Source organism: Spermophilus citellus (assembly GCF_964194105.1).
Source record: "Spermophilus citellus genome assembly, chromosome: 10".
In the NCBI taxonomy this organism is placed as follows: Eukaryota; Metazoa; Chordata; class Mammalia; order Rodentia; family Sciuridae; genus Spermophilus; species Spermophilus citellus.
Window position 1 is genome coordinate 65,488,698 of NC_138197.1, and position 16,713 is coordinate 65,505,410.

At 38.7% G+C, this 16,713-nt stretch overlaps 1 protein-coding gene across 2 annotated transcripts in view; it reads left to right on the forward strand.

Moving 5' to 3' along the window:
• ANO6 (anoctamin 6) overlaps positions 1-16,713 on the forward strand; it is a 202,438-nt gene that overhangs the window by 70,434 nt on the left and 115,291 nt on the right. For both annotated transcript variants that reach the window (XM_081310060.1, XM_081310061.1), the window contains one exon: positions 10,847-10,926. In XM_081310060.1, the coding sequence (XP_081166186.1) occupies positions 10,847-10,926 (80 nt within the window). The remainder of the gene's footprint in view (positions 1-10,846; positions 10,927-16,713) is intronic.

Here is a 16,713-nt window from a genome sequence, read left to right on the forward strand (position 1 = left end):
ACTTGATTCCCTTTTACCTGACAGCCCAGTAGGGCAATTACTGTCGCTACCATCAAGACTGGTGTCCTGTTCTTTCCTAGGCGTCGAAGTATTTGGGAAGCCTGGGTTGTCAATTTCTTCACATCTTTCCATGAAATCAGCTTCTCGGCTGGTTCAATCTGGTCTTTCTTCATCTTTTTCCGATATCTCCTCCTTCTGGGTTGTGGCTCCTCCGTGTCTATCCTCAGTCGCTTGAGTCTGGGTTCTATTTCCTCCATGTCTGATGGCACGTTCAGGCACCCAGATGGGACGGAAAGCACCTTCTGGAAAAATACAAGCATGCCCTCGGCCCCATGATATTACCGGATCTGGGCCCTTCCACTGACCAGTCTGTAAATCTTTCCACAGAACTCTGCCTAATGGGCCTGTCACCGAGGGAGACATTTGTCTCTCAGCAGCAGTGTGACCTTCTGTGTCACAGTTTAAAAAATTTAAAACAAATAAGGCATGATTAAGGCTATTTTGGGGAGTCATTATCTTATTCCCCCTTTTTAATTTTTGTAATTGAAGTTTAATAGATAAATGAGCTCGTTCTACAATGGCTTGACCTTGGGGGTTATAAGGAATTCCTGTTTTATGATTAATTTGAAACTCTTGGCAAAATTGTTGAAAAGCAGAGCTTACATAAGCTGGAGCATTATCTGTTTTAATCTGCATAGGACACCCTAAAACAGAAAAAGCTGCTAAGCAATGAGAAATTACATGTTGAGTATTTTCCTTAGTACGTGCTGTGGCAAAAATAAATCTAGAATAAGTGTCCACTATGACATGCACATAACATTGCTTACCAAATTGAGGAATATGAGTTACATCCATTTGCCATATTTGATTTGGTTTTAAACCACGGGGATTTACCCCTGATGGCAGAGATGGAGTGTAAATAACACACTTAGGACATTGGCTTACAATCTGACGAGCCTGTTCTCTGGTAATACTGAATTTTTTACGTAAGCTAGAAGCATTTTGATGATGCAAGGAATGGGAAGCTAGGGCACAGTCATATGAAGACATCTGTTGACAAAAAGCTACTAATTTATCAATATTATCATTACCTGCAACCAAAGGTCCAGGGAGGCTAGAATGTGTTCGGATATGTCCAATAAAATATGGGTACTTTCTCATTAGCACTGTCTTTTGTAAATTATGAAATAATTCAAATAACTCCTGTGATGAAGTAAACCCAATAACTGAGGTTTCAATATTTTTGGTAACTCTGACTGCATATAAGCTGTCAGAATAGATATTAATAGGCTCATTTGAAAAATAATCTAAGGCCAAAATCAGGGCTTGAAGTTCTGCCCTTTGAGCTGAAGTATAAGAAGTTTGTATTACCTCTGTGTGAACACGGCTGAAGAAACCTGCCTTACCAGAGCTGGAACCATCTGTGAACACCGATAAAGCTCCCTCTATTGGATGGGAAAGTACAATCTTTGGAAAAATAAGTGATGTTAATGATGCAAATTGTACAATCTTATCACGAGGATAATGGCTATCTATCTGGCCAGGGAAATCTGCAAAAGCTATCTGCCATGAAGTAGAAGTTTGAAAAAGCCAATTAGTCTGTTGAACAGAAAATGGAATAATTATGATATCAGGCTCAGATCCAATTAATTGTAAAATCCTAGTTCTACCCTTAATCACTAATTGAGCTGTAGAATCATGAAAAAGTGTTAATGTCTTTTGAGGGGAATGAGATAAGTAAATCCATTCAATAACTCCTAATTTTTGCCATATGGCTCCTGTTGGGGTATGTTCAGTTGGAAATATTAATAAATACAGTATTTCTTTAGGATCTATTCTAGTAAGCTGTGCATTTTTAATTGCAATTTCCACTTTCCTTAAGGCTGCTTTGGCCTCCAAAGTTAGTTGACGTGGAGAGGTTGGAGAAGGATTTCCTTGTAATATCTGAAATAAAGGACTTAACTCAGAAGTAGTCAACTTTAAGGATGGTCTTAGCCAGTTAATATCTCCTAATAGTTTTTGAAAATCATTAAGGGTACGTAACTCTTTAACTCTTATCTGAAGATTTTGAGGACGGATTGTACTCCCTTGAATTATCTGACCTAGATATTGAAAAGGAGATACCTTTTGAATTTTTTGAGGAGCTACACTTAAACCCATAGTTGTAAGTGAGGTCTCTAACTGAGTAAAAATTTCTGAAAGTACTTCTGAATTAGCATGGGCCAATAATATATCATCCATAAAATGAATAATGTATGCATCAGGGAAGCTATTTCTAATGGGATCTATTGCCTGATCAACATATTTTTGACACAGGGTAGGGCTATTACGCATTCCCTGAGGGAGGACTTTCCAGCAGTATCTTTTAACAGGTTCCTTAAAATTAACTGCTGGGACAGTGAAAGCAAATTTTTCACAATCTTCAGGATGTAACCTTATAGAGAAAAAACAGTCTTTTAAATCTATTACCATCAAGTTATAATCTAAAGGAATGGCTGTGGGGGAGGGAAGTCCTGGCTGTAATGATCCCATAGGCCGAATTGCCTGATTTATCGCCCTTAAATCCTGTAATAATCTCCAATTTCCTGACTTTTTCTTAATAACAAAAATAGGTGTATTCCAAGGGCTAAGTGTTGGTTCAATATGACCAGCTTGAAGTTGTTCCTCAACTAATCTATGAATTATTTTAAGCTTTTCCCCTGAGATGGGCCACTGAGAAATCCAAATAGGCTCTTCTGTGAGCCACGTAATTTTTTCAGCTGTTTTAAGGATCGGGGAAGTACTCAGTGCCCCTAATAAAAATTTTGTCTTGAAGTATTTACTAATCCTTGCCGTGTAGACTGGCTTGTAAACAGATATTCTTCCTGAAAGTTTTCCCTATCATCTCCAGGAAAATACCTCTGATTAATTTCTTCAACTGACCTTATAGAATTTGGGGTGACTAGTAGCAGTCCCATTTTGGCTAGTATATCTCTTCCCCATAGATTAGCTGGTAAAGACTCTAACACATAAGGCTTAAATATTCCACTGTTCCCATCAGAATCTTCCCAACGGAGATAGTTGGCACTTTGAGCAGGCTGTGAAATTTTTCCTATTCCTTCTAGATTAGCTGAGGCTGTATGTAGAGGCCATGTCCTGGGCCAAAACCGGCTGGACAATACGGAGCTATCAGCCCCTGTGTCAATTATTCCTAGGAAATTTTTATTATTAATTTTAAGTTTTAATAAAGGGCGTTCTTGTCGCACTAACTGGGACCAATATACTCTGTCCGGCGGTTTAGAAACTGAATCTGCCGGCAGGTGTCTTTCTGAGACACAAGGCAATAATATTAATTGAGCAAAAATATCCTTTGGGGTGAGTCTTAGGGCATAATTGGATCTTACAGTAACATATAATTGCCCTTTAAATTCTGAATCTATCACACCAGGTATTACTTCAATAGCTCCCTTTAAATTATTACGCCCCAAAATTAAACCTACAGTATTTTCAGGAAGCGGCCCGAAAATCCCAGTAGGGATTTGTGTTGGTCCCGTTTCAGGATCTAATTCAACTGTCTCTGAAGGTCCTAAGAAAACTGTCTGTGATCCATGTCTCTGCTCCGGTAAAAATCGCGGACTGTCCTGGTCGGCGCCGCTAGTGACGTCACACTGTGCGACGTCTCCCCATATTGTTTCTGGGCCCGGGGAGGGGCCGAACGGAAGTTTTTTGTCCCCTCGCTAGGAGGAAATACTTGTGGCGAGAAGGCGGGCTCATCCGCGCCACCCGAATCAACCACGTGGCGCCGAGTCCTGCAATATCTATTATCGCCAGTAGATGGAGCCCTAAACCTAAATTTGCGTTGGCGACATTCGTAGGCGAAATGACCGGGTTTTCCGCAAACGTAACACTTGCTGCGGGACTTCTGAACTGAATTTTGTGGCCCCAAAGTTTCCTTTAATACTGTTGCTAAGGCTACCGTTTGCAACTGAGTGGAATCTAAGTCAGAACACAAGCGAATATACTCAGAAATTGTTCCTTTCTTACGATGGGGGCGGAGAACATCTTGGCAAATTTTGTTTGCGTTCTCAAAAGCCAATTGTCTAACAATAAATTCGCTAGCTCCTGGGTCTCCGATGGACCTGTTCGCAGCCTGATATAGTCGGGCTACGAAATCTGAATAAGTCTCACTGGCACCTTGTCTGATTTTGGTAAGAACTAAATTGGACTGGTCCTTGGGGACAATTTGCCTCCAGGCACGTTTTGCACAATCAGTTATTTGATTGTACACTACAAAATCATAATTTAACTGTCTTTCTAAATCAGCAAAATCTTCAGTCCCTAAAAACATCGTTACTGGCGTTTCTATGCCCTGTCTTCTGTTTCTTTCTGCCTGTTCATTACAAAAATCAGTCCAGTAAGTTTTCCAAAGTAAGTAATCTCCCCCGCTCAAACAGGATCTGGCTAAAAAAACCCAGTCACTAGGAGGAAGGGGTTGTGAGCAGATATTTTCTATCAGACTCTGAACAAAAGGCGAATTTGGGCCGTACGTTTCACATGCATTTTTTAATTCCTTGATAGTTTTAAATGGAATTACAGCATGAATTCTAACTCTCTGATTTTGTTCATCAGTTTGCTCAAAAACTGGAAAGAGGTGAAAACCAGTAGTATCCTCCCCCATTTCTTGAGCCTTCTTAATACCTTGCTGAACTGGGGTAAGAAAAGTCATCTTTAATTCAGCACACCTGTTAAATTTGGTTCTTCTAGCAGGTATCGGCTGAATTTTTAGGGCTTGGGCAGGTGGTGCTAAATGCAATCTATTAAAATTTCTCTCTAAGTCCTGAGTTTCTATGTCTAATTCTTCTTCCTCAGACTGCGAGCTGCTATCAGACTCTGTACTATCGCCATTTGGAATTTGGGTTTCTAACTCACGTGGCTGAGAAGAAACCTGAGCCCCGCTAGGAGTTTCCTTTGTATTTTCCTCTCCAGGAAGATTGGTTACCACTTCTGGAGGGCTCTCCAAGATTAGAGATGCTTCTTCTTTATCATGCTGTTCTGTATAATCTGTCTGCGGGCTAGCTTGTACATTTCTAACCTTTGTTTTAGCTCCTAGCGCTTTTGTTTTAAAACGGCTCAAAGGAAAGGAAATTAACTTAGCCTCAGGCTGATTTTCCATTTGAATAGACCTAATGGCTCTTTGAATACCTCTCAGAAGCTCTTCTGGTGGCCACGGACTCTGGTCCATGTATTCAAAGAGACAAATTTCTAGGGCCGTCCAAGTTCTCTGTATATTCTCTATGCCTCCAGGTATTTCAGTAGAAAGACAAACTCTCTGTAACTTTCTTCCTAATTTCTCCCAAGTAAGTAAATTTGGAGACTCTTGGTCACAAAACCAAGGACAATATTCACCTACAATCTTTAAGAATTGCAATAACTGAGTTTTCTTTATCTGTTTTCCTTTCTGATTAATTATACTGTCTAAAATAGTTAGATACATTTCCTTATCCGAAGAAGTAGAATTTCCCATTTTAAGTAAATTAACGTCTCTTTCCTTCAATATTTTCCGGTACTTTTGTGACTCAAATGTCACTTTTTTCTTTCTCTTATCTTATTTTTTATTTTCTTTATCCTCTTTATTACTTTTGTGACCCAAATGTCACTTCTTCCTTTCTCTTATTTCTTTATCTTCCTTATTTCCTCTATTTTCTCTTTATTTCTTTATTTCTATTTCCTTAATCTTTTTAGCGCGCGCTCCCACTCAATCTAACTAATTCAGAATGCCCCCCTCTTGGGCGCCAATTCTACCACGCGGCCTGCGCAGTGGTTTCATTAATGAGGTTCTGGCATTCAGTTAGTTAGAAGAGATCAAAATAAAACACACAGACAGTACCTTATTTTAATGCTAGGTCCGAGACGGCTCGGTCTCCCTGTTTCCCTGCCTCCAGCCGCTCAGCAGGGCAGCGAGGATTACTCTGGGCTAGCAGGAGAGAGAGAGAGAGAGAGAGCGAACACGCCGGGGATCAGCCTTTTATTTGGGGGAAACAAGAGATTCAGGGGAGAATTCCATCCAATGAAGGTTGAGGGGGGGCTGTACTCCAAGGTCAGGGTCAGTGATTGGGTCTCCAGGGTCAGTGGTTACGCACACCCCCACACGGATGGGCTCTCTCATCAGGAAAGGGTCGGGATAACTCCGACACAGCCAGAGTGCCTCAGGCCCTTAACGGGAGTCACCCAATCACGTGTCAGAATGGCTCCCCACAATACCATGCTTTCAAATTGTCGTTTGTATCTTTGCCCTGCCTTCTGAGATCATCAGGGAAAGTAATGTTATCATTGGCTTCAGGCAAATAAACTAATAATAAACATTACCCAGGATCATGCAGCTAAAGAGTTGGAGATTCAGAACATGAACCCATTAGATTCCACTAGTCGAAACCTGGTGCCCTTTGCTCCAAGTCCTGGTATATATTTACCTGCTCTCTCTCATATATTCACTATATCTTCGATCATTTCTATGGTACAATCACCATAATAAATAAGTCAGCTGAACTCAACCAGCTGCCATGCTGATACTGTAAATTAGATAAAGTGAGGGTGCCTGAGTCTGATTATCTTCATTCATAGGGCACTATTTATCATGCACTTTGGTTTTGACTCGTGAATTTACTGAGAGGTCGTTTTTGTGTTTTCTCTTGGGCAATAGATTGTTATAAAATTGTAGATAATGGTTATTTTGATTGGCCAGTTTACATTAAAATTGTAGTCCACTTTGCTGTACAGGTTATCACTGTATTTCACAATTGGGATAATAAATTTTAATTTATTCCATTTATAATTGGTAGACAAATAAATACACATGTGAACCGCAGCTTTCTGGTGAGGCTTACAATGCCCTGTTATTAACCCATTAATATGACCCAGCATCTAGGTAGGTTTGTCAGACCCTTCATTTTAGATTGCCAAATAAGTAAGCCAGAACTAGTACCAAGGATTTTATTGCTTCAGTCTTACTATACTAACTTCATTGAGAAAGTTTTTAAAATATGCTCTCCATTCCTTTCATTTTTAGCTAATTGATGTATGATTAATTTATTTTGCTTGGGGGTTTTGTTTTTATTTTGGGGAGATGTGGATTGAACTCATGGGTATTTAATCACTGAGCCACCTCCCCAGGTCCTTTTGTTTTTTGAGACAGGATATTACTAAGTTGCTTAGGTCCTTGCTACGTTCTGAGGCTAACCTCAAACTTTCTATCCTCCTGCCTCATCCTCCAGAGTCCCTGGATTATAGGCGTGCCCCACTGTACCTGACTAATTTATTATTAAATCTAGAAAGAGAAGAAAGACATTTAGCGGGTTTCTTTTGACGTAAATCTCCAAGTATTGATTTTTCCCAGTAGTAAGCCTATTGGCAGTATTGTTGCAGCACTCTGTATATCTGTCTAGCCTGGTATTTATAAATGGTACTAAAATTAACATTAATCATGTCTTGAATTCCTTTCCTTAGGAAGTGGAAACTTGGTATTCCTAAATCTTAAAATGCCCTGCCTGTGCAACAGAGACAATAGGCAGGGAGTATTTGTTGAACTTGACTTCCACTTGCCCTTTCATTGTGCATCTGCTCAAAATTCCATCTATGTGTCAAGACCAAAGTTTTTTCACATCATATTAGAAAAACTAGCTTTTAGTCCTCTAGTCAGCCTATTGATGAACTATGCTAACACAGAGGTCCCAAATACTTTTTATGTTTCAAAGGATGAAATTAAATAAATTAACGGTGATGCTGTTCAAGGTGGCACTTCTGTTGTATAAAGTCAAGACATAGTGACGGTACTAAAAACACATTCCAAAATATATTAAGAAAAATGATTTTTACAAAGAAAGAAAATTGACATTTTGCTTTTTCAGAAGATTCCCCCCTAATTTTGCATGTTTTAATAAAAAGACCTCAAATGTCACCTTAATTTTGACTTTTTTTCCCTGAGAAATGGAGTTATTTTCCAGCTATATTAGCTTACCAGAAATGAGAATGTCATTTGCTGGAACCCTCAGTAGTAGAAGTGTAATTATCATATTAGCTTCATAAATCATTTGCTTCTGTGTGCTATAATAGGTCATGAGCTGAGGCTTTGTTCTTCCCAGGTGCTATTACAATAAAGCCATTTCTGTTTTTATTCCCTCAAATGTAGTTTCTCCTTTGTGTTGACATGAACCAGTGGATCTGTTACTTTCCATTAACAGAAGAATAACTAAAATTGTCAATAGTTCTATATTTTCTTTCACAAATACTTTCAAGTTGCATTGATGCCTTTCATTTGATAGAACATCTGGATAATACATCTTGTTTTGCCTCTGTCTTTAGGCAAAATGCATACTTTCTTAAGCCTGTTCTTTAAAAAAAAAGAAAGAAAGAAAAAAAACCCTACTACAGTAGCTCTATCCATCTGTTGACCCCAGATACATAATAGATACATCAGACATTCATATAGGAATCCTGATAAGATGTCAAAGTGAAGTCACGTCATTACATTTATAGTGTGTGTGTGTGTGTGTGTGTGTGTGTGTGTATATATATATGCCATAAAACAACACATCATAAATACCACAGATGTAATTTCTCCTGTCACTCTCTTGATGCTATAAAAAGGTGAGGTCTTGTCTTCTAGATGTAAGCCAAGCTCCACAACCAATTTACAAAACTCTTCCTATAGCCTGGTATATACACAAGCACATTTTAGCAAGTTTTAAAGGTGGTCTGCAGGAATGTAATTATCTTGGACAGCTGTTGTTCTGCTGTTGGAATAATCAGCTTATTATGTTAGGATGCTTCAAGTGTAACACTGCAGAATTGCTGTAGCCCTCCTGTAGTTCTCAGGGGTGAGCACCTCAGTCTCGCCTTTGGTTGCTGCTTGTCAAGCCTCAGCTTGCTTCTGTGTTTACCATTTTTGCTCTGGTTCACACATGGGGTCCTCTCATGAACTCAGATTTTCAAAAAAGTTAGAATCACTTCTTTGTGCTATCATTTCTACTGGCCTTTCTTTTCAGGTCATAATAGGTACAAAGAAATAAGTTAAATGGACAAAAAAGTACCTTTTTTTTTTTCTCCCAGAATCAATTTGAACCTAAAATGTAATTGAGATATTGAGATTTCAAGGATTTGGTAACTGAATGGGCTCAATTGTTGGCTGATATTTTGTTTTGTAATTAGTCACTGAGAGATCTCTTACAGATGTCTCCTGTAGATGTTTAACCACCTTTTGGGTCACTGAAGGGAAAAATTTATTTGGATTGAGGATAACTCAGTCCTCTCTTTCACAAAAGCCTTTAATAGATTAAAAAAAAATAGACTGTGTTAAAACAAGTCACTACAAAGCTAAGGTAATACCACACAATAAAATTAAAAACAATTTCTTTTAATACCTATTCTGTACTCAAATGTGCCGGGACTCTGTATCAAAACCTAATTTGTCCAAATTAGGACCAGTCATGGACCACATACTGTTAGCAGTTGTATGTCCCTTAATATACTCTTCAATTGGTTTTTTGGAGGGAGTGGCTGGTACTGGAGATTGAACCTAGGGCTGCTTTACCACTGAGCTATATCCCTAGCCTTTTTTATTTCGTGACAGCGTCTTTTTCAAGGCTGACCTCAGCCTCAAACTTATGATTCTCCTACAAGCCTCCTGGGTAGCTGGGCTTACAGCAACACTCTTTAAATTTTAACCTCATCCCTTTTTCGTGTCATTGACTTGTTGAAGAGATGTAGGCCCATTAATAAATGAGAATGTCTATTCAAATTGATTTAAATATTAAACTATATTTTAACTGTTTAATATGTCTCTAAATTTAATCAAGAGCATTTTCTTATGTAGTTGAAGTTATATTGTTACAATTATCATTAATGATAATTCCTTAGTATAATCTTACACTTAACCAATATTTAAGTTTTCCCAACTTTTGTGACATTAGTGATCGAACACGGGTCCTCACACATGCTAGGCAATCAGCTTACTGCAGAGCTAGTTCTGCAGCCCATAATGTTTTTTCCTACACTTCTTTAAATCAGTATCTAACTCAAAACTACACATGATATATGATTTTATTGTTTTCTCAGTGTCTTTTTTTCTGGAATAATCTCTTTTATTCTGTCCATAACATTGACAAGATAGAACAGTCTCTTAAAGAATGATGCATCTACTGGATTTGGTTCCTCTATCCCTCTAAGCACTGCACATGTCTAATATTGTAGCCACTAGTTATGTGGGGCTATGAACTTTTGAAATATGGCTAGCCTGCATTGAAATGCACTTTGAATATGAAAAGTTCAGTGATTTCCTAAGACTTAGTCCAAGAAAAATGTAAAGATAGTTTGCTAACAATTTTTAGATATGTATTCAAGTGATAATTGGGGCATTATGAGATAAAATTAATTTGTTTTCTTTTTAAGTTTCTTAAAATGATCTAGAAAAAATTTTACTTGATTCCCATGATATTTGTCATATGTTGCTTTCTAACATATTTTAAAATTGCTAACCCAGAATGACTCCCCATCAGTATTTTGAGAAATTGCAGAAAAAAGAGCACTAGTAGACTAAAGTGTTTCTTAGCTAGACTCATAACATCTAGTTGCTGTGTAGAAGCTAAGTGATTTTCCATGCTAGACAGCCTGGGGAATTTTAAGACCTAATATCCTTCCAGTATGGCATTATCCCATGGATGAAACAGCTGTGGAAGGGTTTGAGTGTTTCTGATAACTGAAAGTGTTAAATAATGTAAAACTGTAAGAGAGCTACAGTTCTTAGTTGCCCCATTCCTGTATACAGCCAATGAAAGTTCATGCTTTATTTATCTACTTATCTATTTATTTTCAGTGTTGGAAAACTTTGAACAGACAATTGTTCCCAATTTTGGATCATTGGAAAGTCAGCAGGATTTCCAAACCCCGGAGTTTGTGAGTATTATCACTTTATCTTAAATTTGTATTAACTAGCCAGAGACTTTTTTACAAAGTAGGGAAAAAGATTTTTTTTTTTTTTTTTATGAATTCTGTTCTTCAGTGATTCCAGGTCTGGCATAAAATCCTCCTGTGGCAGTGATTGTGTTCAGAATGCTCTGGTGTCCCTGGGGAACAGGTTACTGAACTTCAGTATCTCAGCATCATGCACTGTAGGCTTGATCTTCACACTGCTCATGCAATTGCAAACAGGAACTCATTCTGCAATAAACTAGCAATGACTTTCCAAAGGTCCCACTTCATTCCTTGATACCCTTGTGCTCAGTTTCTGTGCTCGCTTGCTCTGGAAAGCAGTCTTTACTAAGCACAGACAGGTACATTGACCATTACCAGTCATTTATAGTAAACACAGTGTGATTCTCATTTCCTTTTGAAACTTGCAGTAATACAGCCTCATAGGACTAGGACTATTCTGTTGCTGTTTCCTACCAAGAGGCAAACTAATGCTTCTACTCAATTGGACTCATTAAAGATTAGGCATGGTTCCTACCCTTAAGGAATTAAAAATCTTATTAGATGCTACTGTGATTTTATTAATGCCTTGTTTAAAGAAAATTAAGCACATAGGATGCCTTGCAAAATGTCCTTACCAAATAGATTTTATATTAGGCTCATTTGGAGAAAGGGGATGGGAAGAAGTGTTTCTCTGACTCATGTGCCACATTATTGCACTATATATGTAGGGAAAGCAAGCCAGAATCCACCTGAATTTACTGACTTTTTTTTGTTGTTGTTGTTCCTGTTGCCAGTGGCTTGTCTACCAATTGCTTTAGCAATGCAAAAAACCTTTTTTAGTTTATTTTCAAAGTGTGATATACATTCACCACTTCAGTAATTGACAGAGCATGGTTTTGTTATTGATAAAGGCAAAAAAAGAACTCATTATGTGTTTTTCCTCTTCTCATTCCCTCTTTATGGATTTCCCACTCAATTTGACCAAGAATAAGGAAACCAGACAGTGCCCTGGACTGAAAAGGATCGCACATAAAGCTGTATCCACAATGCCATTTTATTGCAAAGTGTGGGGCTCCTGTGGCGCACTTGCAGATTGCCTACTGTGAAAATCACTTGGATATAATAAAAAGACATAGTATTCAATGACTTCCCTGTTATATTCAGTGAGATTTTCAGTGGAGGAAAATTGTGAATGCTCACCAGTGTTCCTGTGTCTTAAAGAAGCAGAGCAGTTTGTGGCTTTTCTTACTTTTTGTAGTTAGAGTCCAAAAGCAGAATTCATAGGTGTTTCACATTTGAGTGTGCTCTTGGTACAAACTCTTGGTGCCTCCTTTTTTTCTTTTTATTAACTGCTTTTTGTTGATGTTCTTTAAGTAACATAAACTAATCTAAAAAGAAATGTGTGCAACAAGATGTTGGTGTGCCTGGTAAACACACATGTAGTTCACACAAAATTCCTGTGTGAGAATAGAAGTGTTTTTTTCTCAAGAACAGGTTCTGGTATTTTGTCACGTTGGAGTTCAGCTTCCCTTAGTGGCGTTTTTTGGTTCAGCTGTGTTGGTGAACGTCCTCCACCTTTAGCATATCCTCTTGACAACCACGTTTTCATTTTTGGCATTCGGAAACTGGCTAGTTTGAGCCAGAATGGCCAGAGGTAGGACTAGGATCACAGAATATATTCACCCTGTTGAGAGACTTATTTTAACAATGACTCTGGGCACACCCAAGCTGGGGAGATTCCTAGGCTAAATCCCCACTTTTTTGTTTTCCACTATCATGCCTCAAGAATAATCGAGTAGTTTCATTAGACTACACTGGTAGAGCTAAAAGACACTATCCCATTTTATCCCATCGCCCCAGGTGTGGAACACCTATAAAAACTTAAGTTGAGCAACATATGCACCACTCACGGTAAAGTTAGAAGTAATTATTCTCTTTTTAGAAGTCTAGTCTTTTGAGCAAAGTAATAGGTAAATGATTAGAACATTTGGAAAAAAATACATGTATGAAAATATATATATATAAAGGATATATAAACTCTACATTCTGATTTCCGATCTATTTTAATTCACCTGTGTCAGTTTCATTGACAACTTGGGACTTAATGGGTTAATCATGATTACTACATACATGCAGTTGATAATCCATTTCTCTGTCCTGGCTGTTATCTGTCTCTAATTGTGTGTTCATACCATGTTCAGGAAGGAATCTGTGATTTTTCTTTTTGTTTTATAGGTTTTTCACACCTCCGATGCTCATTACATGCCACATCTTTGTGTAGCATATAAATAGCTGCTTGTATTTTCTCCTCAGCATCACTATAGCCCGTGTACTCCTGGTCTCATGGTAAACATATATCACCTAAACTGCTGTCTCCATGGTAAACAAACAGGAGACACAGAGAAAGTCCCTTGAGAATAGCATGCTCCAGGGAATCCTGCATTCTGTTTGAGAGTAGCCCTTTTTGTAGGCAGAAGGTTACAGTGTCAGTGAAACCGGTGGCTCCAGTTGTGCAGGCAGGCCGGCGGGGCACATGCCAGGAGAAAGTCGGGTAAGCTGATCCAAATCAGATTTTAAAAATCAGAAATGGGAGTTACAATAGGAACCTGGGAGCCAAGAGAACCCCAGAGCAAAGCAGAATTGAAAACAGAAAACTAGGAAGAATAAAAGGAGCTGGAAAATCAGTATTCTATTTTTCTCCATCTGGCATTTTGGAAGGTCCAACCGCAGTTTGCTGAGTTGAACTGAAATAAAAAAGGGCATAGACTGTGTTTACTCAGGCGTTATCCTCAAGTACTTCAGATTTTAGAAGGATCAAAAGTCTAGTGTTTTTCTATAACAGGACATATTTATATAGTTTGGCCAACAGGGACAATAAAATGCTTATCATTATTCGTTTGTTTTTTAGAATTTCTGTTTTTCTTTCACTTTAAATAAGGTCTGAGAGAGCTTTTGTCAGCTCCATGTGCCCAGCGATGGCAGCCAACCTTGTTCTCAGGCAGCATTTCTACTGACCTCTTCTCAAACTCACTGCAGATTTGTCTATTGATTATCTGCCACCTATGTTGCTTCTCTCCACCTCCCCTTCTCCTTTACAGACTGAGGCAAGTGAGTTGAGCCAAACTATGCTAGAATGTTAAAAGGTGAACAGAGATGTGGGTGTAAGACACATGAGTTCTTGCTACCCCAGAGTGTTTGAGGAGTTGGGAACGTGTTGAAACTAGAAACTATGAGGTAGATGAGGTAAGGTGGATATGTGAGAGGGAGTCAAGGTGAAAGGGGCCTGGCTGAGCGCTGGCAGTAGAGTGTAACTTGGTGACGTTGCTATGGTGGGACACCATACCAAGTTCAGTTTTGTTGTTGTTTAAGCACAGTGAAAATTTGTTTTATAAATATCATCAGCATTTTCCCATGCTATTTTTTTTGTGTCATTATTGGTACCTTCTTTAATATTGTCTGATCTGTCCTATTCATGAAGTATAATTCATGACATTATAATTCTCAAAAGCTATTGTTCAAGAGATATCTAGTCGGGAAAGTGGTGGCACAGCTAGACACTCTTGGAAGCATGTAAGTGGTGGCCATCCTTTGGGAACAGAGATGAAAGTAGACTTGGCATGTGAAGATTCTGGGAAAGGAGATTGGTCAACACGAGGCTGGGAACTGAGTGCCAGAGACTCAGGTTCACAGAGTGCAGACTTAGAAGTAGAAATGAAAGAAATAGGCTTCTGTGGTTAGAACTGAAGATGGGGAGCCATCCACATAGCAATGGAGCAGATAAGTGTTCTGCAACGTGGTTGCCTGCAGGTGATGCGTAGCCCCCCCAGGTGTTTCCAATCCCAGGTCTGTGGTTAAAAGCAAAGGAGATCTAAGGAGTCTATCCAAAATGCATGGCTGAACCCACAGACTTCAAGTTTGGAAAGGTAGTGGGCAAGGCTCTTTATAAATACCCTGGCTCCATTGGCATTGACCTAGGAACTCAGAAGGACCTGACAGACTGAGCACACACTGGACAAAGGGTGGGGTGTGGATAAAGGAGTCCAATCTAGCAGCACTGAATCTGTTTACAGCAAGCTGGGAGATATTGCACCATCAGAACCCAGTCTGTGGTCAATGTGGAAACACATGGAAGGAAAAGAGAGGCTAAAAATTTATGTTTTGTGATCCATGCCTCATCATTAATATCTCCTTTTTATTTTTCTGGAACTGGAGCTTTATATATAACTCTCCTGGCTTTTTAGAAGCAGGAATATTCTTATCTCTGATCTCATGCTAATTGATATTTTTCATTGTTTACCTTCCACCAGATTTGGAGTAAATAATGAAGAGTTTGAGCTGGCAAAAGAATATTAGGATTATAATAGCATAAACCAAGACAGATGATGAGAAACCTAGGATTTAGAAAGATTAGATAGACAAATAGGCTTAGGAAGATGAGGATTAAAGTGGAATAAATGTGAATCCTTATAATCATGGTTGTACAGAGTGAAGCAGGTCCAAGGAGTAATTATTCTCATTTGAAATTGAGCGCGGGGGGGGGGGGACCTCCTTTTTTTGAGGGAAGATATTACTTTATAGAAAATAATGCTAATTTCCTGAAATTCAGATTTGATTATATTCAACCAGGTAAAAAATGCAGTTGATCTCAAGGAAGAGTTAAAGTATTAATTCACTCAACAAATATTTATTTGATGTCTACTATTTATTTGATGCCTAAGTAGTACAGTTAACATACAGAAAACAATATCCCTGTATTTATAGAGCTAATATTTTGGTGAGGAAGAAATGAAACATGTCAGCTGATAAAGCCTTTAGAAAAAGATAATAGCGATTTTATGCATGTGTTGGTTAGTGGTGGTAACAGTTTTAAATAGGGTTTTTAGGACATATCTCACTGAGAAGATGCCAAGTGAAAAAACCTGAAAGTTGTGCTGGAGCAAACTATTTGGAAATGTGCAGAGAAAGCATTCCAGGCAGGAGTGGCATAAACACAGGACTTGAGGTGAGGGATTTGTTATGTGTCTGGGAAAATGGAAGGAGGCCAGTATGGTCAGAATGGAATGAAGGATAGGGAGAATAATAGATTTGGGGACTTTAAATAAACTTTGGTTTTACTCTGAGTTTGGTTTTACTCTGAGTTACATTTGAGGGTAAAAGACTTTTAAGTGTCCTTTATATATATATTTATATTTATATAAATGTGAGGGTTCTGAGCAGAGGGGTGACCTGACTGTGTGCTTTAGTAGGATCACTTGGCTGTGCTGAGAATAGGCTATGGGGAAGCAAGGAGACCTATTAGTCCTGTCCAGGAATCCAAGGATGAGATGGTGGTGGCTGAGTGTTCATTATAGTAGTAGTGAGACATGCCAATTCTGGATGTATTTGGAAAGTAGAAGTAATAGATTTGTTGACAAAGCAGATGTGCAGTGTATGAGAAATAGCAGTCAAGGATGACTTGACAAAAGCTTTTGATTTGGAAGACTGTGGAAGGAGCAATTTGTAGAGAGATAGATGATACTAAAAGTTTTGTTCTGGATATGCAAAATTTGTAACATCCAAGTGGAGAGAGATCAAAATGCAGTGGGACATATGTATCTGGAGTTAAAGAGAGGTTCAGTCAGAGATCTGGGAGTTGTCAGCAGGTAGACAGTGCGTAAAGCTATGGACAAGCAGCAAAGGAGTGACATAGAGATTCTGGATTGAGCCCTGGGGGCCCCAATATTTATAGGTCAGGAAGAAGAGGAATAATCAGCAGAGGAAGTCATGGAG